A 27,270-nucleotide genomic window follows, 5' to 3' on the forward strand; every position below is an offset into this window, starting at 1 on the left:
TAAATCCATGAAAAATGGAAACTGTTGTCATTGCTCTTTCTTCTTTTTAAAGCACCCTTTAATAGATAAATATACCAGTAATCCCGTCCAAAAAATTTACCTTAAAAATAACCTACTGAGGCAACTTTATTGAATGCAATAATTATTAGGTTTCTTCTAATTAGCACCAAGTTTCAGTACCATAAGACTCAATTTAGTGATTATACAATGAAAATACAGGCTCAACTTTTATTTTAATTTTTTTTAGAAGTTATTTATTTAGAGAGAACACACACACACACACACACACACACACACACACACATACATGCAAGAGTGGGGAGGAACAGAGGGAAAGAATCTAAAGCAGACTTCTCGCTGAGTGCAGAGCCCTATATAGGGCTAAATCTCACAATCCATGAGATCACGACCTGAGCTGAAACCAAGATTTGGAGGCTTAACCTACTGAGATATGAAAGCGCCCCCCTGGCTCAACTTTTAGACCACAAATACTTTCATGAGAAGTTAAAAAAAAAATAAACACCAGGTTTTGCAATTAGTCTGACTTATGGGGCACCTGGGTGGCTCAGTCAGTTAAGTGTCTGCCTTCAGCTCAGGTCATGATCTTGGGGTCCTGGGATCTCGCCATGTTGGGCTCCCTGCATAGGAAGTCTTCTTCTCCCTCTCCCTCTGCACTCCCCTTCCCTGTGCACGAGTGTGTGTTCTCTCTCTCAAATAAATAAATCTTAAAAAAAACAAACAATTAGTCTGACTTTTAAAATTTCAACTATGGAAATATTTTAAAGCTTATTTATATGCTCTCCCGTCTCAATATTTGCCAAATGCAAAATATAATTTTCCTTTGATGCTTTAGAATTCAGCATATCTAAATCCTTCAATTTGAACATGATATACCAAGAAACCGATTTTCTTTTAAAGATTTACTTATTTATTTCAGAGAGAGAGAAAGAGAGAGAGTGTGCACAAGTTGAGGAGGGGCAGGGGGAGAAGGGGAGAGGAAGCATACTCCCTACTGACAGTAAGCCCATATCAGGGCTCTATTCCCTGACATGGAGAGCAGGACCTGAGCTAAAATCAAGAGTCAGAGGCTTAATTAACTAACTGAGCCACCTAAGTGACACAACAAATTGATTTTTTAACTCTGCTATCAATTACTATATTATTCTCTGGTTACAGTAGATTAAAAATAATGTTTCTTAGTTAACTGAAGTTTCCATTTTATGGAAATTTTACTGAAGTTACCTAAAACGTGTAACATTTCAATTACCAAGCATGTCTGTTCATCTCCATGGCCTAAACGTCCTCCGGGACCATGACCACAGGTATAAACCTGCCCTTTCTGAGACAGAAACACGGAGTGAAATTTACAAAGCACCACCTAAGAGAAAACAAAAGAATATTAAATTTCTCTGAATAAAGTATCCTTTATTTTGTAAAAAAAAAATTATAAAATAATGCTAACTCTTTAAGCTAGATGATGGGTACATGGGGATTTATTATATGTTCTCTCTACTTTGAAACATGTTCTGTAATAAAAATTAAAAATATATATGCTTTATTTTAAAACCATGTCTACAAACACTGACAAATGGGAAAAAGAACAAAAAAGAAATTAAGCCTATGTCACCCACAAAATAGACCGAAGAAAGGAAATGCAAATTTCAAATGTTCAACTACAAAAAGCAGTAGCCACATGTTTCCCAACTTTATAGAATCTCAAACAACAAGAACTAGGCAGTGCAACATGAAACACAAAGATTAATGAATACTGATATATGTTATTAAAGAAAATAATGGAAATGTCTTAAGCGTCTTTTTTAAAAACATCACCTATACAGGGATTGGTAGTTAGATAGTATGTCCTTTTAATATCTCTGATTTTGTCTAATATATCTTTAATATCATTACATGGCTTTAAATAATTTTATATTTATTTCTAAGTTTTACTCTTTCCCATTTCCTTTTCTACCTGCCATCTTTCCAACAACCCCCATACCCTCTTGACACACACAATTGTATGTTCACATACTCCTACCAAAAGATAAGGGTACTTAAATGACTGAACTTCATCAGAATGCAATAACAGAAAACCAACAGCAGTTTTAAATACAGGCATATCTCAGAGATATTGTGGGTTTGGTTTCAGATCACAATAGGGGGAATTTCTCAGTTAAATGAGTCAAATTAATTTTTGGTTTTCAAGAACATATAAAAGTTATGTTTAAATTATACTGTAGTCTGTTAAGTATGCAATAGCGCTGTGTCTTTAAAAAAAAATGATGTACATACCTTAATTTTAAAAATACTTCACTGCTAGAAAGTGCTAACCATACTGTGATCTTTCAGCAAGCCACAATCTTTTTGCTCGTTGATGGTCTTGCCTCAGTGCTGATGGCTGCTGCCTGATCAGGGTGGTGGTTGCTGGAAGTGAGGATGGCTATGGCAATTTCTTAAAACAAGTCAACAATAATCAACTGACTTAACTTTTCATGAATGATTTCTCTGTAGCATGCAATGCCATTTAATAGCATTTTACCCACAAAAGAACTTCTTTAAAAATTGAAGTCAATCCTCTCAAACCCTGCCACTGCTTTATCAACTAAGTTTATAAAATATTCTAAATCCTCTGTTGTCATTTGAACAGGCTTCACAGCATCTTCACCAGGAGTAGAGTCCAGCTCAAGACACCACTCCCTTTGCTCATCCATGAAAAGCAGCTCCTCAGCCCATCCAGTTTGATCATGAGATGGTAGCAATTCAGTCTCATCTTCAGCCTCCACTTCTAGTTGTAATTGCTATTTGTAATTCTAGTTGTCTTGCTATTTCCACCACACTGCATTTCCCCAGTGAAGTCTTGAACAAAGTCATCCATGAGGGTTGGAATCAACTGCTTCCAAATTCCTGCTAATGTGGCTATTTTGACCTCTTTCCATGAATCACAAATGTTCATGGCATCTGGAATGCTGAATCCCTTCCAGAAGATTTTCAACTTATTTTGCCCAGATCCATAAAAGGAATCCTCTCTATGGCACTATAGCCATATGAAATGGGGCTTCTTAAATTATGAGACTTGAAAGTCAAAATGACTCCTTGATCCATGGGCCACAAAACAAATGTGCTAGCAGGCATGAAAACAACATGGATCTCACTGTCCATGTCCGTCAAAGCTCAGTGGGGAACAGGTGCATTACCAATGAGCGCAGGACTTTGAAAGAATCCTCTTTTCTGAGCACTAGGTCTCAACAGTGGGCTTAAATGTATATTCAGTAAACCCTGCAGTAAACAAATGTGCTGTCGTCCAGGCTTTGTTCCAGTTTTAGAGCACAGGCAGAGCAGATTTAGCATTATTCTTAAGAACCCTAGGATCTTTAGTACGGTTAAGTGAATGACCCCTGGCTTCAGCTTCAAGTCACCAACTGCATGAGGCCCTAACAAGACAGTCAGCCTGTCCTTTGAAGCTTGGAAGCCACTGACTTCTCCCTATAGAAAGCTGTTTGTCTGCATTGAAAATCTCATTTAGTGTAGACGCCTGCATTAGCGATCTTAGCTAGATCTTTGGGATAACTTGCCGCAGCTTCTGCATCGGCACCTGCTGCTTCACCTTGCACACTGATGTTCCAGAGACAGCTTCTTCCCTTCAACTTCACGAACCAACCAACCTCTGCTAGCTTCAGACTTTTCTTCTGCCACTTCCTCACCTCTCTCAGCCTTCATAGAATTGAAGAGAGTTAGGGCCTTGCTCTGGATTAGGTTCTGGCTGAAGGGAATGTGATGGCTGGTTTGGTCTTCTATCCAGTCCACTAATACTTTCTCCATACCAGTAACAAGGCTGTTCCGCTTTCTTACCATGTGTGTGTTCACTTTTCATTTCCTTCAAGAACTTTTCCTTTGAATTCACAAAGTGACTAACTCTTTGGTTCAAAAAGCCTCGTGTTTGGCCTATGTCTGCCTTCCTCACTGAGCTTAATCACTTCTAGCTTTTGATTTAAAATGAGAAGACATTCAACTCTTCCTTTCACTTAAACACTTAGAAGCCATTGCAGAGTTCTTAAGGGGCCTAATTTCAATAATTTGTTTCTGAAGGAATTAAGGAGGCCCAAGAAGAGGTAGAGAGATAAGGGAACAATGGCCAGTGGAGCAGTGAGAACACACACAATTACCATCTTATATGGATGCAGTTTGTGGTACCCAAAAACAATTACAATAGTAATATCAAAGATCACTGATCACAGATTACCAGAAGAAATACAGTTAACTCCTGAACAACACGTGTTTGAACTTCAGTGCACATCCACTTATATGCAGATTTTTTCCAGTATACACAGTACAGTACTTTAAATGTATTCTCTTTTCCTTATGACTTTCTCAATAACGTTTTCTCTTCTCTAGCTTACCTTATTCTAAGAATACAGTGTATAATGCATATAAGTATGTGCTAATTGACTATGTTCTCATTAAGACCTCCAGTCAGTATTAGCTGTTTTTGGAGAGTAAGAAGTTATGCACGGATTTTTGATTGCGCCGGGGGGGGCAAGTGCCCCACCCCCATTTCCTTCAAGGGTCAACTGTACAATACTAATGAAAAAGTTTGAAATATCGAAAGAATTACCAAAATGTGACACAGAGATACAAAGTAAGGAAATGCTTTTGGAAAAATGGCAATGAAAGACTTACTCAATGCAGAACTGACATAAACCTTCAATCTGTAAAAAATCCAGTGTCTATGAAGCCCGATAAAGTGAAGTGCAATCAAACGAAATATGCCTGTTTGCATGTATGTACATACTTAACCTCTACACCACACTTTGCTATTTTTTAAAGCATCTAATACTCAGTATATTAATTTTACCTTAATACTATTTAAAAATCCTTTTTTCTTACTTTTAAAAAGCACACCCATTCACATTTCTTACATCATCTATAAATATTTCTAACTTTGGATATAAAAAATGATTACTAAATAAAGAAATCTTATAATTATTTCCCAAAAAGTCAAGCTTTTATGGACAATAAGAAAATTAGAAGCTGAATTACAAGCTCTACTTATACATACCCTTTAAATACTTGGTAAGTACTGTGAATACATATACTTATCATAAGTAATACAAAAAGTCACTATTTCATTTAACTACACCACAAATACCTAAAAATAACACCCCAAATTATATTCATATTTGTAATACAAACATAGAATTTGTAAAGGAAAAATCATTTTTTAAAGCCAGAAATAATACATTTTGTTCAATTTTATATTCAATATTAGAATGCCATTCTATAATTTCTCACTTATATTCAACAACCAATACCAGAGTTTAAGTGTTCCAACCTTAAAACCTCTGAATTTTTTAAGGAGATAAGTAATTATGCCTTTTCATCTTAATTCTCTGGAATATATTATGCTGAGATTAATAATCTCTGCACCATGGCAGTATAGAATCAGCCCATTTCAGTGACTAATGGGGCTCTCTAAATAAGTGGTGTTCAGTAAATATTCCCATAAAACCTGCCTTCTCTTTTCCAACTGTAATTTACACTTTTTCCTTCTTAACCTATCCATAGTGCTTGCTTCAACCCTCAGTCCGTGGTAAATAAAATTCCTTATATCTTTAATCTCTTCACAAAATACTCACTTCGTTGCCTTAAGTGTCACTTTCTCCTTAAGTGTACTATTTCATCCTAACCAAGGATGTGTATGCTCATTTCCTTTACAGCATGTATACCTTAGGACCAGAAGGTATGATCAGTCTCTGGTTTCCTAATGCTATCAGTTATTCCTTTCACTCTTGTTTAAAAATCCTTGCTCCTGAAAAAGCTCAGCTCATGAAAGGTGACTACATCATGTATTAACTCAGAAAAGGAAAACAGGTATCTTTTGTAAATAAGCACCCCAACTGTGATCTACCGTTAGTGGCTGCTAATGGGTGGAAGAGCATTTTAAGGATTCTAAGGACCTAGTTAAGCTCAGATGAACACACACACACACTGCGTTATGGAAAAAGATGAGTATGTCAACAGTAGCAAAATCTATGGAAGTGGAAGACATCATCCTACATAACGGACAAAGACCAAAGACCAACACTTCCAATTATATCAACTAAAATTTTATAACTACTTATATTTAAGAACTCAGGTTCGCTCACCTAAAACAAGTAACACTGAGTTTCAACAACAAATAAGAACTCTAATTTTTGTGAAATGAAAACAAATACCAGAAAATCAATAGAAGCTCTACCTTTAAAAGTAGTATCTCTATAGTGCCTTCTAATTTCTAACACTGCTCTCACAAACATCTCATAGTTCTATGGTATTTAACACAATCTAAATATGATTAAAGCTAACACAAAATCTAAAGTAGATTTCGTGCAGTTCTGTTGATTTCTTCATTAAAATGTTATTATCCCTTCAACAAAGTTAACATAGTCCAAATGAAAAGATAAACTATCAAACACAAAAGTTCTTTTTACTCTCTGAAAGTACTCAGACTGTACTTCAAAATACCTGCTTGATATAAACCCCACTCCTGGAGAACAGATCCACCAACTCTGGATGATGTTTGCTATTCTGGCTTCCATGACCCAGGGTGAAATTTGTATTATCTCCCCAAGTGTAGACATCCGTAGGATCTAAAATGTAAAGTAATTTTTACACTTTTATGTTTTAAAACAAGTATCAGTTGCGTTCAATTATACATATACTCTACTAATCAATTTACCTCAAACATAGACTCTCTACAGGAACTAATTTTACCAGCATATTTAGAAAGAGGTTGCCAACATTATCTTTTACATTATGAAACTATTAACACACTATCTAATTTTAGGAATAGAAACCTGAAAATCCAAATCAGCACAAGGCTATCTCAGTGTTAGGAATCTAACACTTGTTCCTTGTTTCATTAGCGGCTAGTTTAACTGCCAAATGAGTAAAATACCACCTGCCGTATCCACTTAGTTTCCATGAAAATAATAATTAGTTATTTAAATATAGAATGTTACTAATAGATATGTAATATATATAGTAATATTATTTATATACTATATACATACATATAAGGGTTCTAGATGAAGCAAATCTGATATTAGTTACTGTTCCTACAGAAACATTAACTTCAATAATTTGCTCTTGATAGAAACAAAAATCACACTCATGTTCAGGGTAATAAATATTTTAAAGTGGGATAAAACTTAATTACAGATAAGTTTATGATCTAAGTCTTCATTTTATTTTGGAAAGCATATAAATTTCTTGAATGGAATTATAACTGTAACTTGCAATATAGCATCCAAGGTAGAAATAAAAATGAAGAAATGTGTCCTTACTTAGCTTGCTCACTACTTAAGTACGAATTATAGAGTAGCCTCATTTAAAACTCTTGTCCTTTTCCACCAATTTCCATTTCCGAAGTTCAAAGGCAAACAAATTAGAGAAATAGGTAAAATCAGAAGGATGTGAGGGTAGAAGAATCACTTCCTTTTCCCCTCTACCTCAAGTACTGATGTTACTTTCTGGATGCACATTAATTACTTTACAGTAGTTACAATTCTGTCTTCCCACTTAGGGTGTATTTTTACTCTTACAGACATAGTATAGATTGAAACTGAAAATGCAAAATAAATCAGTGTTCTGAATAAAAACTCAAAATTATCAGCTAGCATATAGCATACACCAAGGTAAAAGTTCTTTGCAGATATCCACACACAAACAAATTTTCTCAGGTATTTTAATAAGAACAAAGTTTCATTAAAATTTTCTAAGCTGTACCTTAATGGAATATATTTGTGGAATTTTCTTACCAGTAGTTTTGAATACTACATGAGTTGGTCTATCCTTCATTACAAGATCCAAAGCTGACAAGCCTTCTTTGTCTTGAATATACAGACTAACACCATGCTAAAAAAAAAAAAAAAAGAAGAAAAAGGAAAAAAATATATATATATATGTTATCTTCTATGCCCACCGACATTTTTTTCACACACACAAGAGAACTAAAAAAATCAAATATCTAATTCTTAAAATAAGAACCAGAAAACCTGAAGAAATAAAATAAGTAACATTTAAAATCAAAATGAACTAGACGTGAAAATTTTCTACGGTTTAAGGCAAGTCTGGCTACCTACAAGGCCCTAGCCCTGGGTCTCTCTGTCTGTGCCTGTGCATGCACTACACTTCACGTATTTAAAGAGCCATGCTAAAGGCTATAAAGACTTCAAGGTAATGGCACAACAATATTTCTATCAGAATTTATTGTTTATAAATATAATGTGATCATGTAATCCCATCTCTTCTTGCCTTGAACTTTGTTATATCCGGTATTTATATTTAAGACAATTATATTCCTTTATTTCTATTTGTATGATATAGGTTTTCATCTTTGTATTTAAATTTTTTATAGCATTGTTTTAATTGTGGCTTCTTATAAATCACATATAATTAATGGTATCCTTAAAAAATCTGAGAATGTGTGTGTGTATGTGTTTTAAGGATGAATTTAAAGTAATCTTTATATCTTCACAGTTCAAAATTAAACACGAAATAGGACACTTTCTGTCTCACTTATTTAAGGCAGTTAGCACACCCTATCCTTATCACCATACTTTTCTATCTTTTAAAATGTAATGGAAGGGGGGCAGGAGGGACACAGAGCAATGTTCAATTCATATTGCTGTTACTTAACTACAGTTTTTAAATATAAAATGTTCTTTTCAAGAGTAACTTTTGGTATTTCCTGATAGTTTAATAAAACATTCAGTAATTAGATTTATCTCTATTTTAACCTGTGCAAGTCATCACTGCCTGTCTGTACACTTGGGTAGTTACAGGCAGAGAACTATGAAGTTATTAAACTCTGTGACGTGTTGGAATCCTCTGTTTTAGGTTACTTAGGAAAGAAGAATCTCCTCTTACCTTGTAACAATGGATTCCTAATAAACTAAAACCAATTCTGAGTTCACTGTGCTCCAGATGGTTATAACACTTGATTTCACAACGGTTGTCAATGAGCAAAAAATACTCAAATGAGCTAACCAGTTAAAAAAAAAAAAAAAAGTGATCTAAGATGCTTAACCTTTTAAGAGAAACAAAGGTAGCATCCAGGACAAAGTGCTCTAAACTATGAAGGTGACAAATGGGATCCCAGAAACTTAGAACCCTAGACAGTTTATTTTGCCAGTTTTATAAATTTTCCTAAACTTTATACATACCAACTGGACCCTAATAAGACTACATATATTTGCGTTATCCTACGTAGCCCCAACTGCGTAAGACTACCTTTATTTGGCCATTAGCGCTCCACAGATAATGGTAGACTCTGACATTTTCTACTCATCTTAAACTCTAAAGGTTGCAGGACCAGCATGTAGTCTATCCTATTTAAAGATCAACTCTTTACATATCCTCAAAATAGTAGGTAAATTCATTACCTTGTTAAATAGCATCTAAGTATATGCCAGGCTTATAAGCCTGAGCATTTCATGAGAATGCTCTACAAGAAGAAGCAGATGCACTTTAGACACAGCTATTCCACTACAAACCACTAGTAACACTACTGGATAGGTCTGCCTGCAAATACAGAGAACTGTTTTTGTTTGCTTTGACTGTCTTCCTCAAAAGCAAAGCTTAAGATAACAACTGGCATTCAGGTAATTTCCTTGGGAAGAGATCCTACAAAGTGAGGACCAGAAGAGTAAATAAAGAAGGAAAAACCAATACAAGGATGTGTTATCGAGTAGGACACTGCTAAGGCTTGTGCATGATCCTGCCAGGAAATTCTGGGAACCTTATACAATATACCACAGAATAATTCTCCAGTTGAGGAATAAAAGGGGTAAGGGTTTACCCCCCAGTTCCCATTCTTCATTAGCAAAGAGTCGCTCTAAAAGGGATTTAACTCTCCTGTACTTCTGGTTGGTCGTGCGTGAATGCCAAGCTCTGGGGCATAAAATAAGAGGCAAGCAGTAGATGCTAGAAACAAGGTGCAGATTTATACCTATACAAAGCTGCTAGAAGCCTCTGAACAACTAGCTAGAATAAGAGGTGAGGCCAAAATTACATGAAGTGGTTCAAGAGAAGTATCTGATACACTAATTTTTCCAAACTGGTTATGAGCTAAATTGAATGAGTTTAATATGGCTCTCTCACTATTGCTGCCCATATACTGCCAAAAAGTCAGAATCAAAAGACCTTGAGACTGCAATTTCCAGTGGGGCAAATTGGGACGTTTCAAGCCTGTTCTTTAAAGCTTTGATAGTACTTTTGGATACACTGGCTAGATGCCTTCATACTAGAGAAAACAGAAAAATAAGCATTCTCTTCTATTCAAATAGCATGGTTTTAACATTATGAACTAGGAATAGTTTTAGTAAACTGGTCCTGCTATCTAATTATCCTGGGGCAGGGAGGTGGGAGGGTACTTCACATCAGTTCTACTTAGTTTATAACTGTTCCATTCTAGTTTGAGGAGATTTTTCATGCTTATGATTTGACAATTAACTGTATTGCTCTGGTTCACAGCCTGTTCTATTCTGTGAGGTATCTGATATCCCCCTAATAAAATAGCTTTTGCTTAGGGAACCTTAGTTAGCTTCTGTTTCTATGAAATAAGAACTCTAATACACCAACATTTACTGTTCTATTTGTTTATTTAATTATTTGGTTTTGGTCTATCTCCTTCCACTAAAATAAAAACTCAAACAAAAAAAAGGATTCTGTCTGTCGTGTTCATTACATATCCCTAGGACCTAGATTAGCACCTGGCACACATCAGGCACTCAAAAAAAAACATTTGTTCCAAATACTTTATGAATAGTATAGCATTTAATCCACACAACCTTATGATTAAGTTAGTTCTATTTACAAATGAAGAAAATTAAAGCAAGTTTTTCCAGAATAGTAAGTAAACCACGAGTATGAAAAAACAATGGTATAGCAATAACAGATACAGCAGGACCCTACAAACATAGTCTTTGCCAGCCACTCATCTTGTCATGGAATCAAGGAGCCAAAGAACACATGCATAAGATAGGTTGTCTCTCCTCCAGCTTTTGGTAGACAAGTAGTTTCTGCTGAGGTTTTTGTTTTGTTTTGTTTTGTTTTCTAATCTTTGGCAATTAGGAACTGACAGTGGTGGTGTATATTTACTGTACGATTTGTTTTGGCAATTAAAAAGTCTTATAGCTATAAAGTTATCAACTGCAATTTATTTAAAATGTGTATTTGTGTATGGTCTCTCTCTGCCAACCATAATACCTTAAGGGCTATAGCTGTCATAATACTTTATATGCTACAGTTGTCCAGAAGTGGAACTGACATGCACACTCCAATCAATGCAGCTCTTCCAATTAAATGATGTTGAAAGGTCAAAGGAAAAAAGGATATGCTATGTTGAGATGTGAATACTAAATGGATAGGAAAAGGTTTCTGTAGCGAAATTTTATCAGTGCAATGCATCCACTGTTAGGTATCTATCATTGATCAGTAGGACTCTGATGATAATAAAAGACGGTCAAGCCAAGCACAAGGTAGCCAAAGGCACAAATTTCCTGGCTTCTCTTAGCCAAGGAGGAAAGAATGACTGAGGATTTCTAAGGGGAAATGAAACCCCCAGGGAAGGAAGTTTCAAAATTCAGACCAGACCCTATTTCAAACTGAAGCCCCAAATCCTGACACCTGAATGGCAACTCCTATGACCACAGAAAATCCAAGGATGCTCAAGATTGACAGGACTGGCAGTCATCCAAATTTCTAGCAGAAACTGGAAAAAACTGAGATTTTAGGTGTGAGAAAGGGTTAAGAGTAGAGCTGATAAGATGCTTTAACTCTTACCAACCTAGCTTTCTGTATAAAATAAATTAGAGTAAGAGAATTAAACCATCTAAATCAAATGTTTTAGATGTAAGAGGAATTCACAGTACTATTAGTAAACTTTTTTAAAATCAAAAATAGATGGAAGATACTGAAGATAAGCTCCCTAATGTGACCATAAGTTTCCTGAGAACAGGAAGTGTTTTGTTCTTCTCTGTGTCCTCTACAAACATGATAAAATGCCTGTACCAAAAAAAAAAAAAAAAAATCAATTTAAAACTCAAGACTTCTGATTGTGAGTTTTTAATGTGCATTCATTAGTGAAATGACATTGGGGTATACCTCAAAACACTTCGTTATTTGACTATACACTACAACAAACCTAGACTGAATCTACTTGATGAGAAATTTCAAATTAATTAAACTGACTCTAATTATTAATTTTTTTACAACTATAAACACTTTATCCTAGCCAAACAAGAAATAAACATACTATACAAAAGACAGTCCCTAAATGTTGTATTTCAATAACTAGTGCCTTTTAATGTAGCTAATAAAAGTTACAGAAAAGTAAACCATTTTTCTTAAGAATACTGAAAGATACATAATACAGATTAAATGATAATATATATGGGATTTACTTCAAAATAGTGTGAGATAAACAAAGGCAGTGGGGACATATATAACACATAATTAGCCAACAGTCAGTTATGTATTGTAAACTTTGGTATATGTTTAAAACTCTATATCATAAAAAGTCCAAATGAAATATATATTGGATTTGAATTCTAAAGATGAGTCAGTTACAATAGTAAAAGATATCAAACAACTGATAAGAACAAACGCAAATGTTTGGAAAATAAATGGGGTGTTTGAAAAAGACTAAGAAAAACATATGCCAGACCAAATAGTTTTATTTTTTTTTATTTTTTTTTATTTTTTAAAGATTTTATTTATTTATTCGACAGAGATAGAGACAGCCAGCGAGAGAGGGAACACAAGTAGGGGGAGTGGGAGAGGAAGAAGCAGGCTCACAGCGGAGGAGCCTGATGTGGGGCTCGATCCCATAACGCAGGATCACGCCCTGAGCCGAAGGCAGACGCTTAACCGCTGTGCCACCCAGGTGCCCCAGACCAAATAGTTTTAAATAAAAAATGACACTTACCTTCAATAGGGACCAAACACAATCAATATGTCCATAAAAAATGCTTCTGTGCAAAGCTGTCCATCCTGATTCCTTGTCTTTCACCAGCAGATCCACTCCTTTCTCAATAAGCCAATCTAACACTCCTTTCTTTCCACAGGAGGAAACAAGGTGGAGGGCATTTCTGCCAAAAGCATCTTTGATAGTTGCAGCATTGTAACAATGACTGGAGAGAAAGGCCTTAATCTGGTTTTCATTCCCCTTTGTTACCACAGAAAGGACATCCAAAGCATGCTTCAGGGATCGACACTTTGATGTGCAGTCAGGGATGGAAGAATTCATCCTAATGGTTTTTATACTGCTTAGTTTAGTTCTTCAGAGTAGTCAGTAAAGACTAATTCTTAAAAATGAAAAAGCCAGGACAAAAAGGTGCTATTCAGAAAGATTTATAGAGAATAAATGACCTGTTTAGGATTATAATTTAAATCCTCAATGGCAATAGTATAAAACTATATATCTTTGTACAATTTATTTTGGCACTTAAATCAAAAAATTATAAATAGTTCTATAAAGTTTATATCAAATACAAGTTCTTTATTAAGGGAAAAAAACAACTTTCCACAGTTTATAGATTTTTCCTGGAGTCAAGCACCAAGGGGGAGTGAGGAGGGGACTCCCCCTCCACACTGTCTGATCCTTTCAAATATCCATAATTGCAAGGGTGACCTATAAAAGAAAGGGAAAACAAGAGACTGTAAAAAATACAAAATCTACCTCTTGCTCTCCTCAAGTACTTTACCATTACCTCTATATTTAAGTGCCCCCAAAATCAAATAAAGTGCCCCTAATTCCTATTTCAAAAAAATAAATAAATAAAAGTGTATCAACTCTTCATCTTCACATCCACCGTATTCTAGAACTATACTAATCATCTTTACATCCTTTTTTCCACTCTCCTGCTTAAGGTTAACCTCTGTACCTGTACTCTGGAGTCCACCTGTTTCTTTCCAAAAGCTTCATTCCTTCTCCCTTGTATTTTTACACTCTAGTAGCTATGTCCCCACAAGATATAGGCACACTTAAATCTACCATCTTTTTTTTTTAAGATTTTATTTATTTATTTGACAGAGAGAGGCAGCGAGAGAGCGAACACAAGCAGGGGGAGTGGGAGAGGGAGAAGCAGGCTTCCTGCTNAGCAGGGAGCCCGATGTGGGGCTCGATCCCAGCATTCTGGGATCATGACCTGAGCTGAAGGCAGACACTTAATGACTGAGCCACCCAGGCACCCCTTAAATCTACCATCTTTATAGCAATCCCATCTCAAACCTTTACCCTCTAAAATTATTTCATCACCACCACTACCCAACACCATCCATCACCACCCACCACCACCACAATAACCAATCCTCTCATCATTCAGTTTTTACTAAGAGCCAAGCACTGTGATAATGTTCTCTGCGCCTGGAAGTCCTTCACCATAGGACTATAGAAGGAGATGATAATTAAATAGCAGGTATCAAAATAACTAGGTATCAATCTGGGATAACAATAACTTTAGACACTTACTATATACCTTACATCAATATAAACTCAAGATGGGTCAATGACAAATATAAAAATAATACCAAAAGTACTAGAAGAGAGGATGGGAGACCCTTTTTTACAATTTCAAAGTACAAAAGGCCTTTCTAAGTATGATCTGGAATTCAAGCTTATAAAAGATTAATAAATTTAATCTGTTTAAAGCCCACATTAAAAAAAATACTAAGACAAAAAAGGAGAAAAAGCTTCCTTAACATATAGTCTCTATAAATAAGAGACCAATAGAATAAAAATCAAAGAATATGACATTTCTTTAAAAAAAAAAAAAGGAAATTTAAACAGATTTTTAAAAAGAGACTCACCTCATTCAAAAGAAATGTAAATTAAAACTATAATGAGATACCATGCAACAGCATGAATGGAGCTAGAGAGTACAATACCAAGTGGAGCTAGTCAGTCAAAGAAAGACAAATATCATATGAGTTCACTCATATGTGGAATTTAAGAAAAAAACAAATAAGCAAAGGGAAAAAAGAGAAAGACAAATCAAGAAACAGACTCTTAATTATAGAGAACAAACTGATGGTTACCAGAGGGAAGGTGGGTTAAATAGGTGACAGGGATTAAGGAGTGCACTTGTCAGTGAAGAGCAAAGAGCAAATTCATGGAATTGTTGAATCACTACATTGTACACGTGAAACTAATATAACACTGTATGTTAACTAATTGGAATTAAAATAAAAACTTAAAAAAAAACTATAATGATATCATTTTTTATCTATCAAAATAGCAAAGATCAAAAAAGTTGATATTACTACGTACCAACAAGATTGTAAGAAAATACGTACTCTACTCCATTGCTGGTAAGCATATAAACTCATACAATTTCTTTGGAGAGCAATTTAGTATAGTTATGAAAATGTAAAATAACCTTTTTTCTGACCCAAGCAATTTTACTTCTAGGAATTTATCTTGGAAAACCATATCTATGTGTGGAACGGCATAAGTACAAGAATATCCACTGAGTCATTGTTTGAAATAGTAAAGTGTGGAAAAAACCTAAATAGAGTAATTATGTCCATGCAACAGAATATTATTCATGTATCAAAAAGAATGAAGCAGCTATATATTTTCTGATATGAAATCATCTGCAAGATACATTGTACCATGTCCTTTAAAATGAGATGTATATGTAATACCATTTACGGAAAATTTGTATATGTATTTACATGTTTATGCTTGAATAAGCACAAAAGATATCTAGAAGAATACACAAGAAAATGGTTAAGAGTGGTTCCTCTGGAGAAGAGCACCAATGGCTGGAGACAGAAATGGAAGGCAAACTTACCTATATTTTACTTCAAACCACTTTTGAATGCTTTACCATGAGCACGAATACCTATTCAAAAAGTATCTAAAAAATATAAATAAATGCTAATATATTGATTAGAGAGGTTATAGGAAAATATAGAAAACTCAGCCACCACATAAGAGCCTCTAGCTTCCTTTTTTCCAATATGCTACCCTGTCTGCTTTGCCCTGTTCAGATCTGGAGAAATGAAATACAATTTGTCAACTATTTGATGAACTACTATTCTTCAGATTTTTTACTTCCTGTTAGAAAACTAACCACCTATATATTAGAAATTTTATATCTAGAGTAGACTACTTTACACTCAACATTTCCCTATCATCTTTTTATTTATCATCTCCTAATTATTTTTCTTTCAGTATTTTTGTACTCTGGATTTTATTCTATTTTATTTTAGTCCTCTGGATTTTAAATAACTAGTCAATCCATTTCATAATGGTTAGATTTTAAAGCTTTTATAATAGAAATTCTATGTAAATTTTCTTCTCCAAGGTATTGATCATAAATACTTAATAGAACAAACAATCCTAAAACCACAAAAGACCCCAATAGCCAAAGCAATCTTGAGAAAGTAGAACAAAGGTGGAAGCATCACACCCCCTGATTTCAAACTATATTACAAAACTAGTAATTACAACTGTGTGATACTGGCAGACAAAGAAACACATACATCAATGGAACAGAATAGAGAGCCCAGAAGTAAACCCATGCATATATGATTTACAACAAAGGAACCAAGAATATACAATGACAAGGAGACAATCTCTTCAATAAATGGTATTGGGAAAACTGGACAGCCACATGCAAAAGCATGAAACTGGACACCTATCTTAAACCATACTCAAAAATTAACTCAAATGGTTTAAAGACTTAAATGTAAGACCTGAAACCATAAAATTCCTAGAAGAAAACACAGGCAGTAAGCTCCCTGAAAAATTTTTGCAAATCATACATCTGATAAAGGGCTAATCTATATAAAATACCCAAAGAATTCATATATTCAATTCATATTCAAGAATTCATATTCAAGAGCAAAAAAATAAACCACCCGATTAAAAAAATGGGGAAAAGATCTACATAGACTTTCCAAAGACATACAGATGCCCAACAGGTATATAAAAAACGCTCAACGTCACTAACCATCAGGGAAATGCAAATCAAAACCACAAGGAGACATCACCTTACTCCTTTAGAATGGCTATTATCAAAAAAATAAGAAATAATTAGTGTTGGCAAGGATGTGAAGAAAAAGGAACACTTGTGCACTACTGGTGGGAATGTAAATTGATATAACCACTATGGAAAGTAGTATGGAGGTTCCCCCAAAAATTAAAAATAGAACTACCGTATGATCCAACAAGTCCACTTCTGGGTATTAATCAAAAGAAAACAAAACACTAACTCGAAAAGATAATATGCACTCCCATGTTCACTGAGGCATAATTCCCTTATTCTGACTTCCCCATCTACAGGTGACAGCACAGAATTAGAGGATTCCAGTTAGCTCCAGTTGTTTCTACTAGTTTGTATGTTTTATAATTTGATATAAGCCTTGTAACATTCATCGCCACCTTAAACTGTTGATTGGTATAAAAAACAAAGTGTTTCTTAGTTGACATAAAGAAAAACGTATGAAAGCCTCAAGCAGTTTAAAATGTGAAAACTGGAAAACAAGATACATGGCAAAATAGTCAACTGTAGTTAATTTCATTCTTTTGAGGCTCTAAAATTTTTCCACCTTTGTATTTTCAGTGTATTCATAATACTTGGAAAGAACTATTTACTAGCAAATAACTCAAACACTAAATGAAAGAATTAAGGTAAACCGAAGAAAATTCCCTAATTGTTACTATACATTAACAATTAAAATGGAAAAAAGGGGGAATATGAAATATAAAAATGGTAGCATACTATAATATATAGAGAAACATACAGAATACTATGAACATAAATATGGAAGTGACTAAGAGCTAGTGTTTCTTAGAGTCTTAGATATTTGGATTCAAATACAGCAATGCCGGCTGTTACTAGTTACGTAACTCTAAAAATTACATAATCTCTCATTTCTTCATCTGAAAACGGAGACAATGTCACCAACCTCACAGGGTTACTGTAATGATAAATGAAATTGCTTAGCCTTGTACCTGGCACAAAACACTCAACATACAGTAGCTTTTATTACTATTATTTCTTCAGTAACAAAAGGGTAACAAATTTAATCTCAAAATTCACATTTGAATTTGTCTCTGCTACCTGGTTTCCACACCTATTTCTCCAATTAAACCATATACACTAAGGTGACCAAAATGACCTCCAAACCTACAAATACTTTTAGATACTTTCAGTTCTTATCTTACTTTACTTCCCTGCTTTTGTTCATTAACACCGCATTCTCCTAAGGTATGTAGGAAGGGATATTGAAAGCATACAGAACTACTGAAGCATTTAAGCATGGGCTCTCTCTCACCCCTTCTTCCAAAGACATTATCTCTTCCCCTTATCTTCAAATTTTGTGGTTCTCTCAATGTCCCATCTTCAGTCTTCTCTTCCTCTCTACTTCATATTTTCCCTGGATAATTTCAATCTCTTTCTAGCTTTTAACTGTAACCTACATGCTCATAACCCCAAAATATGTCTTGTACCCTCACATCTTTCCTAAATTCCAGCCTATATTTCCAATTACCAGTGTAAATATTTATGCATTCAACATATGCTTACTGAAGGCAAAGAAAGCACTGGAAATAAATATTTATTAAGCACCTAATATATACTGGATATGTTACATTACAGAGAGGTTAAGTAAGCCACCCAAATCATAGCACCAATAAAAGAGGAGTTAAAATTCAAGTGCAGATCTGTTTAATAACAAAATCCAAGCTATTTCTACTATACTACACTGCCTCTCCAGTACATCCACAGTATCACAAGCTACTAGGAATACAAAATAAATGATATAAATATTTTAGATAACATAATAAAAATACAGGTTCATGGGTAATACTTAAGTGAAAACTATAGCTCATTTAACATTTGTATTCAATGAACAAAATTTATTATTATAGTTTCTACCATCAAAGGGTCACAGTTTGATAGAGGAGACTGATTTTATTTAAGCAAGTAATAAAAACATTGGATTATAAACCTATGGTAAAGATAAAACAAGTGACTCAGAGAAATAACAAGAGTTGACCAGAGAGAGATAGGGAAGACTTCCCACATCAGGATGAGCACATGTTTGCCTGATAAATACAGGGTGGGTGGGCATTCAAGGCAGAGCAAAGAATAAATCTAAATAAAAGCATTAGAATCATTTTAGTCTATTCTGAAAATTCCAAGTAATTCAGAAGACAGAAAACAGTGAGGCCTAACATATACACAAGCATGGGCCAGATTATGGACAGCTTTCGGTGCCTTCCTTTTAGGGATAAAGAAAGTGAGCAATTCAGAGACACATTTAGATATTTAAGCTTTTGAACTGACAAGATGTGGTGATAACTCCCAAATTTCTAGCCTGATTATATATAGGGCAGCCAAGAAGTAGAGTAGGGAGTAAATACTTTGGAAACTAGAAAAACAAAACAAACTTTTTAAAATGCAACAAATAAAAATTACAGGTGAAAAGCTGTTTTATATGTGATGAATATGAAATGCTGGTGGGAAACTGAGTTGTAGGAGTACAGCTAGCTACAGGCAATTGTTCAACCTTGGCAACTGGCCCATCACAAAGGCGTTAGCCAGTAGAGGTTGAGCCCTCAACAATGACTCATTATTGTTCCACTTATCCTTGGTTAGGAGTTTAGGTATCTTCCTAAAACATAAATCTGATCATGCCATTCTCTGACAAATCCAAGCCCAATATCTACATTCCATGTGTTAAGGTTAGCTTTGTGACTTCAGAAAGAGGATATCAATTAAGCCTGGAGACCATGTGGCATGTAAAATTCAGACTCTAAATTCAGAACACGGGAGGTAGGAGCCCAGGTACACCACTAACCAAATGATCCTAGGCATATCACAATTTTCTAAGCTTCAGTCCTCTCACTTAGAAAAAAAGTGGTAACAACTATTTAGCTATTGAGCTGTTCTGAAAAATAAACGAGACAGTTCATTCATATGTAAGCACCCAACAAATGTTTTAAAAAGGGGGGGGGAGAGAGAAAGCGGTATATTGGTGTATAGGTCAGAAAATGGCACAACTTTAATTAGAGTCCTTTCTGCTTGGAAAGCTTTTCACCCAAACCCTTACAAGACTGCCAATGTGTCCATGAGTCAGAGTATCTGTCATCTTTTAAATTCTGATATGGACAACCAACATAAATTTCAGCCTCATACTGCCCCTTTATGTATGAGCACCTTCATTTTACACTGAGGAAATGTATGTGAAAGTTTAAGTAGCCTAGCCAAAGTTACAAATATAAAAAATATACTCTAGATTCTATCGATTCTACTCTACCCAAATTTCTCTCTCAAAATGCAGTTAGGAAATCCTAAATGAGAAGTAGAATAGAGTAGTACAAAAAAATTACCCTTATTTGTAGTCAAAAGAATTGAGTTCCCACTACCTAAAACCTTGGCCAAATAACTTAATCTCTCTAATCCTATTTTACCATCTGCAAAGTTGATGATAATAACTTGCCCTGTTAGCATGTACCTTGCCTACACAAAGATTTTAAGTTATGGGGGGGGGGGGGGGGGCGGGAGACAGAGAAGTCATATTTCTTCATATTTCTCACTATATATATGTGTATATATTCAATAAGTAGATTTGTAAAAACACTAATACCAAAATATCTTCCTTTTAAACTTGTATCTGTATTAAATTAACTGTTACAAAGCTACAAATTATAACTCATAATTGAGTTTAAAAAATTTTTAATTCCTTCTGTAAGCCCTGAAAATAGTTCACTTAACAATTTTAAGACACAGCACTTACTTCTTTAGGAAATTAGTAATTTTGCTTTATCACTATTGTATTTTAGTCAAACGTTATCTTAAATACTCTCTTGGTACAAAAGATAGAAACTTCAATACTTTATCGGTGCAATACCCTTTTTCACAATAGAAAAATTCTGCAAATTTTAGGGGGCAAGCACAGCTCTACATGTAGCAAAAAATTAATGACCTATTAATAATAGTAAACTGACTTTGATATCATTTATAATAATAAACCAAATAATACTGAGCTCCTTTATATAATAGATAAATTTATTTTTGGTCTATTGAACTTTATATGGTCCTAAAGCATAATGAGAGTAAAAGAATGTAGTAAGTTCCTTCACATAATTTAGCATCCTAAAAACCCTCAATACAAGTGTTTGTTTTTTTTTAATTTAAATAATGGAACAGTCATTTTTTAAAATTTCTTGAGGTAAACTCTGCTTTGACTAAAGTTTCTGCAAATATCTGTAACAAATTCTTTTTAGAAAACAGACCTTTCTGCCCTCATCTAACCTATGTCTTTTTCCAAAACCAATAAAAATCAAGGAATTCAAAACAGAAAAAGGAGAAGATCAAGAAGTAGCTATGCAAGGATGTGAATTGGTACATTATGGGCGGAGAAACATTACCACTCATAAAAGTCACATTCTTTCAGTAATTCTGATACATTTCGAATTTCAAACGTCCTACTTCGAAGCATGGGGGGAAGGGGGGCAAGGGGAGTGCTACATCAATTTCTGTTTCCTGAAAAATACCTTGAAATTTTATTAACTATGTTGGAGAACAGTAGTCAAGGATGTCCGGGCTTACCTATTTCGCCACTGAACTAAAACTTTTTAAAAACCAGACAACGTGATACAATAAAAAGCCTCTATCCTGTCTCCCCCACCCCCAAAAAGAACAGGTCCCTTTTCACACAATGGTCAATTCACACAGAATTTCCGAGTTAGTATCCCCATAGTGGAGTAAAACTATGGGACCCCACGAAGGGATAACGCTTCAAGGAACGGCTTCAAATTCAAGGCTTGAGGGGAAGTGACACCGACAACTACTGAAACTAGCAAGGCAGCAACGCTGGAGGGCGTGTCGGACACGACAGCAACGTAGCACGTCGCCGAACAGACCATTCAAAAGCTGAGCAAGGCTGCGGGAAAGCGGATGCTGGAACCCCGGCCACCTGGCCCGCTCCGCGCCGTCTCGCTCAAAGCGCGGCAGTCTCGGAGCCCCTGGGTTCCCTCCCCACGGTCCATCCGCGCCACTGGCGTCCCCGGTCGCCCGCACCCTCCGGAAACTGAATACTGTCCCCTCGCCCCCCCACCCCACCCCCGGCCAGCCGAAGAGACACCGTCGCCTCCGCCGCTGCGCACGGTGAGGCCGCGCAGAGCACTCCCTCACCAGTCGCTAGATGAAAGTGCGCCGGTGTACTCCGCGAGACGGGCACACAACTGCGCAGGGACTCATCCTCAGTGAAGACAACTGGAGAAATCGAACAGTGCCAGGGGGAAGCGGGTCCCCAGAGCCGGGTCAGCTGTGCAGGCGGCTGCAGCTTCAGCCGTGACTACAGGCAAGGGGAAGGGGGGCAGGGAGAAAAGGCCGGTGCGGGCGGTACCCAGGAATAAGACATGCGTTGATTGGCTGGGGCTCGTGTATGCCTCATGAGGATTGGCGGATGTCTGCCCAGAAGGCCTCGCGTGGCAGCACCTAAGCTGTGGCCTTGCCCGGGATTCCTTCGGGAACTTGACCCTGCGGGCCTTCGGACCACCGCAAGCCGGGGGAGGGGAAACGCAGCAGCTGAGGGCTCTCAGCCAACAGTGGTGGTGGAAACGTCCCTTTCAGAGTCAGCTGTCGCCTAGGTGGAAACGTCAGCTGCAGACTTGGAATTCCGGATCAACACGGGTGGAGAGAGAACCGTGGAGACCTGGCTGAATGCCTCGGGCAGCCGGTCACCATGCAGCAGAAGCTTAGGCTTCTTGCACGGAGTTCTCCCATTGCCCTACCAGTGGGGTCACTGGAAAGCCAAAGGCGTTGTCCCGCAGAGACGCAGCATCGCCCTTCCCTTCCCGCTCGTACACCCGGATTGTCTGAGAGTCACTCCCTTGGTCCGAAGGCGGCACCGCCTTCTTAGATTGCTACTGGGACTTGCTGCCCACTGGGGTCACGTCAGTCAGTGCCTGACGCCAGGCTTGCACTCTGCTTTCCCCCATTTAACTCCGCATCCAAGGCGGGTTTAAAAGTGCTGGAGTGAAGAAAGAAAAAGCGGGGGCGGGGGGGGGAGTGGCAATATTAAGAGGAGGAGGAGGAAATCAGTGCTAGTATACCAAATGGGAATCACTGCAACCAAATGCCTCATACAGCAGGCATTCAGTAAATGTTTGTTCAAGGAGGGGTAGTTTGACTCAGAACAAACAACACTAGCAGTTAGGACTTGGCTGTACACTCAGCCACGTTGTCAGTTATACACGCTACTTAGTCTCTGCCATCTGTAAAACGAAGGCGTTGGACTACGTGTCTTCTTAAGGGCAGCCAGTTCCGCTTTATTGTCTTTTTGTAGCCTTCCTTGTGGAAGCTCAAAGCCCTACAGCTGGTTGGTGAAAGGGAAAGGGAGAATAGCTCCCCTGCTGCCCTTCCCAATACAATGGTCTGTTTCCTTGCCCCTTTTCAAGGTGTCCTGTATCCTACTTTGATGTAACAAAAACCAATTTGTAATGTAAAAAATTAAGTGATTTTGAGAATGAGCTATATATGATGACTTTTATATTAATGAACAAAGAAAACAGTAATGGCAAGTAAGGATAATAATGTAAATAAGTGCATAGGCCTGAGTTCAAATCTTTTATTGATCTCTTTTATTTGGCAAGTTAATTAGCTTTTCTGAAGACTTACTACCCTTGTTTGTAAAATAGGAGAAATAATGTATTTTAGAAGCAAAAATGCATTTACATTTGTGAAAAATTGTATAGATACAAATATACAGCACAAAGAGTGCCTAGCACTTCATGAAAAAGAAATCTTCCTTTTATAAATCAAAAGGTATTTCCAGGAGCACCTGGCTGGCTCAGTCAGGAAAGTGTGTGATCTTGATCCAGGGGTTGTGAGTTCAAGCCCCATGCTGGGTGTAGAGATTACTTAAAAATAAAATCTTAAAAGAAAAAAAGCATATTTCCATAGCAGCAGAATTATTCCAAGGAGTCATTCATTCATTTTAACAATTGTCAAGCTCAGATAATCCCAAACTTAAGAATAGATTGCAACCTTGACAAGTACTACAAAGAATATTATCAGTTTAATCTGACTTCCCAAAGAAGTGACACTTGAACTATTTTCCTAGGAATGAGTAGGTGATAACTAAATGAAGCAGGAAAGAAAGAACATTCCAGTCCAAATGATGTGGAATTGCTCCTAATTTCTCTAGAAAACTGAATGCCTTCAAAGATATTGGTTATTTGCAAGAATTGCTGAAATGATTAGGAATTAATGCAAATTAAATACAATTAAATAAAAAATGCATTGCAGATGTTATTAGGGGAGGAAGAAATCAAAATTAGCCATTTTGTGAGGCTTTTTAAACATGTTTGTGTTTACACATAGAAGAAAGAAGAGCAATATACCAATGATTATCTCGGTGTGGTGGAATTAGGGGTGATTTTTAATTTCGATCTCTTTCAATTTTATAATTTATTTTTCTTTGCAATAATTAAATGTTGATTTAGAAAATCAAACTTTACCAAGAAAATTGACTGGAATTTCTGAAGTAGACTTAAAGCAAGAAATACATCCAGAGATGGCTTTAGAAGAGTACAGTGAAGTGAATGGGGAGAAGAAGGAGAATAGTCCAAACATCAGGAATGGAGTTTTAGATGAAGCCAGAATAGAGCACTGCAGAAATGTTTTTAAGCAACACAGCATTTGAAATGCTCCCTAAATGCCATTTTTCCAAAATACATTAACAGTGCTATCCTTCATAATCAAAATATATTGTGCTGTCATTCAAGTTGTATATAGGCAGTGCTGCCCCTTTGTCTGCTGGTAACAAGAATGTTAGAACTTGTATGGTTGCAGTGGATCAAAACCCAAACCCAATGAGGTTTTGCAAAAATGGTTATTACTATAAGAAGGTCAGCAGTGCAGCTGGCCTAGAGATGAATGGAACCTTATGGCTTGGCCCCATTCTCTTCTGCTCCAGACCATTTTCCATGGGAGAATACTTGGCTGGCTGCAGCTTTCTAACACACACCTCAGCTTTTCCATTAGGGAACACAGCACTGTGCCCTCTGTCTTCAGCACAAAAATTCCAGAGGCCCTGGTGGGTTCATATTGGCTCAGATTAGGTGGGAAGTCAAGGGTATAATGCTTGACAGCCTCTATGAGAGTCATATGTTTGAAGCAGAGTAATGAGTAGCTAGCTCCCTCAAAGAAGGCAGGGTATGGGGCAGGCAAAATAACAGACAAATAGGGTGTTTCTCTACTATTAGATCCAGGGGATACGGTGCCAGCTACATTCTTCCTATGCAATGATTATCCTTCAAATCCTCATGTAGAGGAGGTTACCTCCTTAAAAATCTGTGAAGACTTCCCTGATGCCCCTTCCTAACAGTTATCCCATGATCTTTAACTTCTATAACTTATTAATATTATTGTGTCACACTGTATTATTCTTAAATTTATTATTTTACATGTGGATGCAGTAAAAGCAGAGACTCCAGAGGCATACTGCCTGAATATAAAATTTTACTCCTCTTCTTATGTGAGACCTCAGGCAAGTTACATAACCCATGTAGGCCTCAGTTTCCTCATCTCTACTGTGTAATTAATAATAGTTGATGCATAAAGTTTTTATGAAGTTTAAATGAGATATCTGTCAAGCTCTCAGGAGAGCTTTTAGCACTTAATAAAAGTTGACATATCTCAACTCTTCTGGTTGTACTTGTGTGAGGAAGCATTTGAGGGGTGGGATGGGGAGACAAAAGGAATGACCCACAAGGTGGCAGTGTTTGAATATAACTTTAGAACTGTATAGGCTTGAAAGCAGAGTCCACCAATGAATCTAAAACTTAAGACAATTCAAGGCAAATTCAAAGCCTACATGAAACAAACAAACCTGTGAATTTGGCAAGGTTAGCATCATTTCATAACCAGGACAATGTGAACTCCCTGAACTCTCTCTCACCTTTACAATGACTAAGAATTCATAGTGTTCCTTCCTTGGAATTACTTGTATTCCTTCTTTACCGAACTACATAATTAAATCAAGCTGTTAGCACCACTGCTTCCTTTTTTAAAAAGGAGAAGAAAAGCAAGTTTGATTTAAAATGGCAAAGTGGGCACATAATACAACCTTCTCTTCATGCCACAAAACCCTAGACCTGGCAGAAAACACGTATTTTTAAAAATTAAATTCATAAAGGCATTGGAAAACAAGAAGGTTAGCTGCTGATGATCCAGAAATTATGAGAATTCCCTGAAAAATGGATAGGAACCTGGACTGGACAGAAGAAAGGAGTAACAGCCCCAAACAACAAGACAGAACTGCTACAAAAGGTAAAACCAGCACCAAAAGTGTTCCACATCTAGAAGAGACCAGAAGCAGAAAGGAGTCCAGACTAAACCACAAAGTAGAGTCTCACAGCAGGAGCAGGTGAGCCAATGAAGTCCCCATCCCCCATCCCATGATGGCAACAGGGCTATCTATCCATAGGTAGAATATAGAGGCCCTTCAGTTTAATAGATAGGCCAGCACCCATGTGGCTGGTGAAACCTGGAACAATCAGTCAGCGGTTAAACCCAGAACACCAGCTCCTAGCTCTTCCTGTTCTGCAGCATGCCCCACCCCTTCCTCACACATCTGAAGAAAAGACAGGTATTCAGGCAGTGGCCACAGGTCTTAATCCTCCCCCTAGAGACAGTGTGCAACAAGCCTCCTCCCAAAATAAATGAACCAAAAAAAGAATCTCAGTACACAGATGAGCACAAAAGCAAGAACTACGAAATATCTGCGGAAGGCCAACATACTGAGAGACACAAATCGACAAATGCAAGAAGCTCAGCAAACCCCAGGCAGAATAAATTAAAAAATAACTATGCCTAGAGACATCATAATCAAATTGTTGAAAACCAAAGATAAAGAGAAATCTGAAAGCACTCAGGGAAAAAAATGTAATATTATGTAAGGAAGAATGATTTGAAACAGTATGGAGTTCACATGGGAACTGTGAAGGTGACCATAGAGCAGTACTTTTAAAGAGCAAAAAAGGGAACTGTCAACCCAGAAAATCTTCCACAATATTAAAGCAAATGAAGATATTTTCAGAGAAACAAAAATTAAAAGAAATAGTAGCCATCAGAACTGCCCCCACCAGAAATCCCAAAAAAAGTTCTTCAGCCTGAGGGGAATGCTGCAGATGGAAACTCAAAATTTCAAGGAAGAAGAAAGAAGATAAGAAATGGAAAACACTTGAGGAAATAAGGTCAATCTCCA

General features: G+C 36.5%; 1 protein-coding gene across 2 annotated transcripts in view; it reads right to left on the reverse strand.

The window, feature by feature from the left end:
* The window catches only part of IBTK (inhibitor of Bruton tyrosine kinase), a 93,001-nt gene extending 67,303 nt beyond the window's left edge, over window positions 1-25,698 (reverse strand). For both annotated transcript variants that reach the window (XM_040643698.1, XM_008684873.2), the window contains exons 1-5: window positions 22,191-25,698; window positions 12,965-13,669; window positions 7,794-7,890; window positions 6,499-6,623; window positions 1,268-1,378 (exon numbers count right to left, since the gene is read on the reverse strand). In XM_040643698.1, the coding sequence (XP_040499632.1) occupies window positions 1,268-1,378; window positions 6,499-6,623; window positions 7,794-7,890; window positions 12,965-13,285 (654 nt within the window). In that variant the 5' untranslated portion in view covers window positions 13,286-13,669; window positions 22,191-25,698. The remainder of the gene's footprint in view (window positions 1-1,267; window positions 1,379-6,498; window positions 6,624-7,793; window positions 7,891-12,964; window positions 13,670-22,190) is intronic.
* Window positions 25,699-27,270: the final 1,572 nt, after the last annotated feature.

This window comes from Ursus maritimus, unplaced genomic scaffold, assembly GCF_017311325.1.
Source record: "Ursus maritimus isolate PB19 unplaced genomic scaffold, ASM1731132v1 scaffold_29, whole genome shotgun sequence".
Taxonomy (NCBI): Eukaryota; Metazoa; Chordata; class Mammalia; order Carnivora; family Ursidae; genus Ursus; species Ursus maritimus.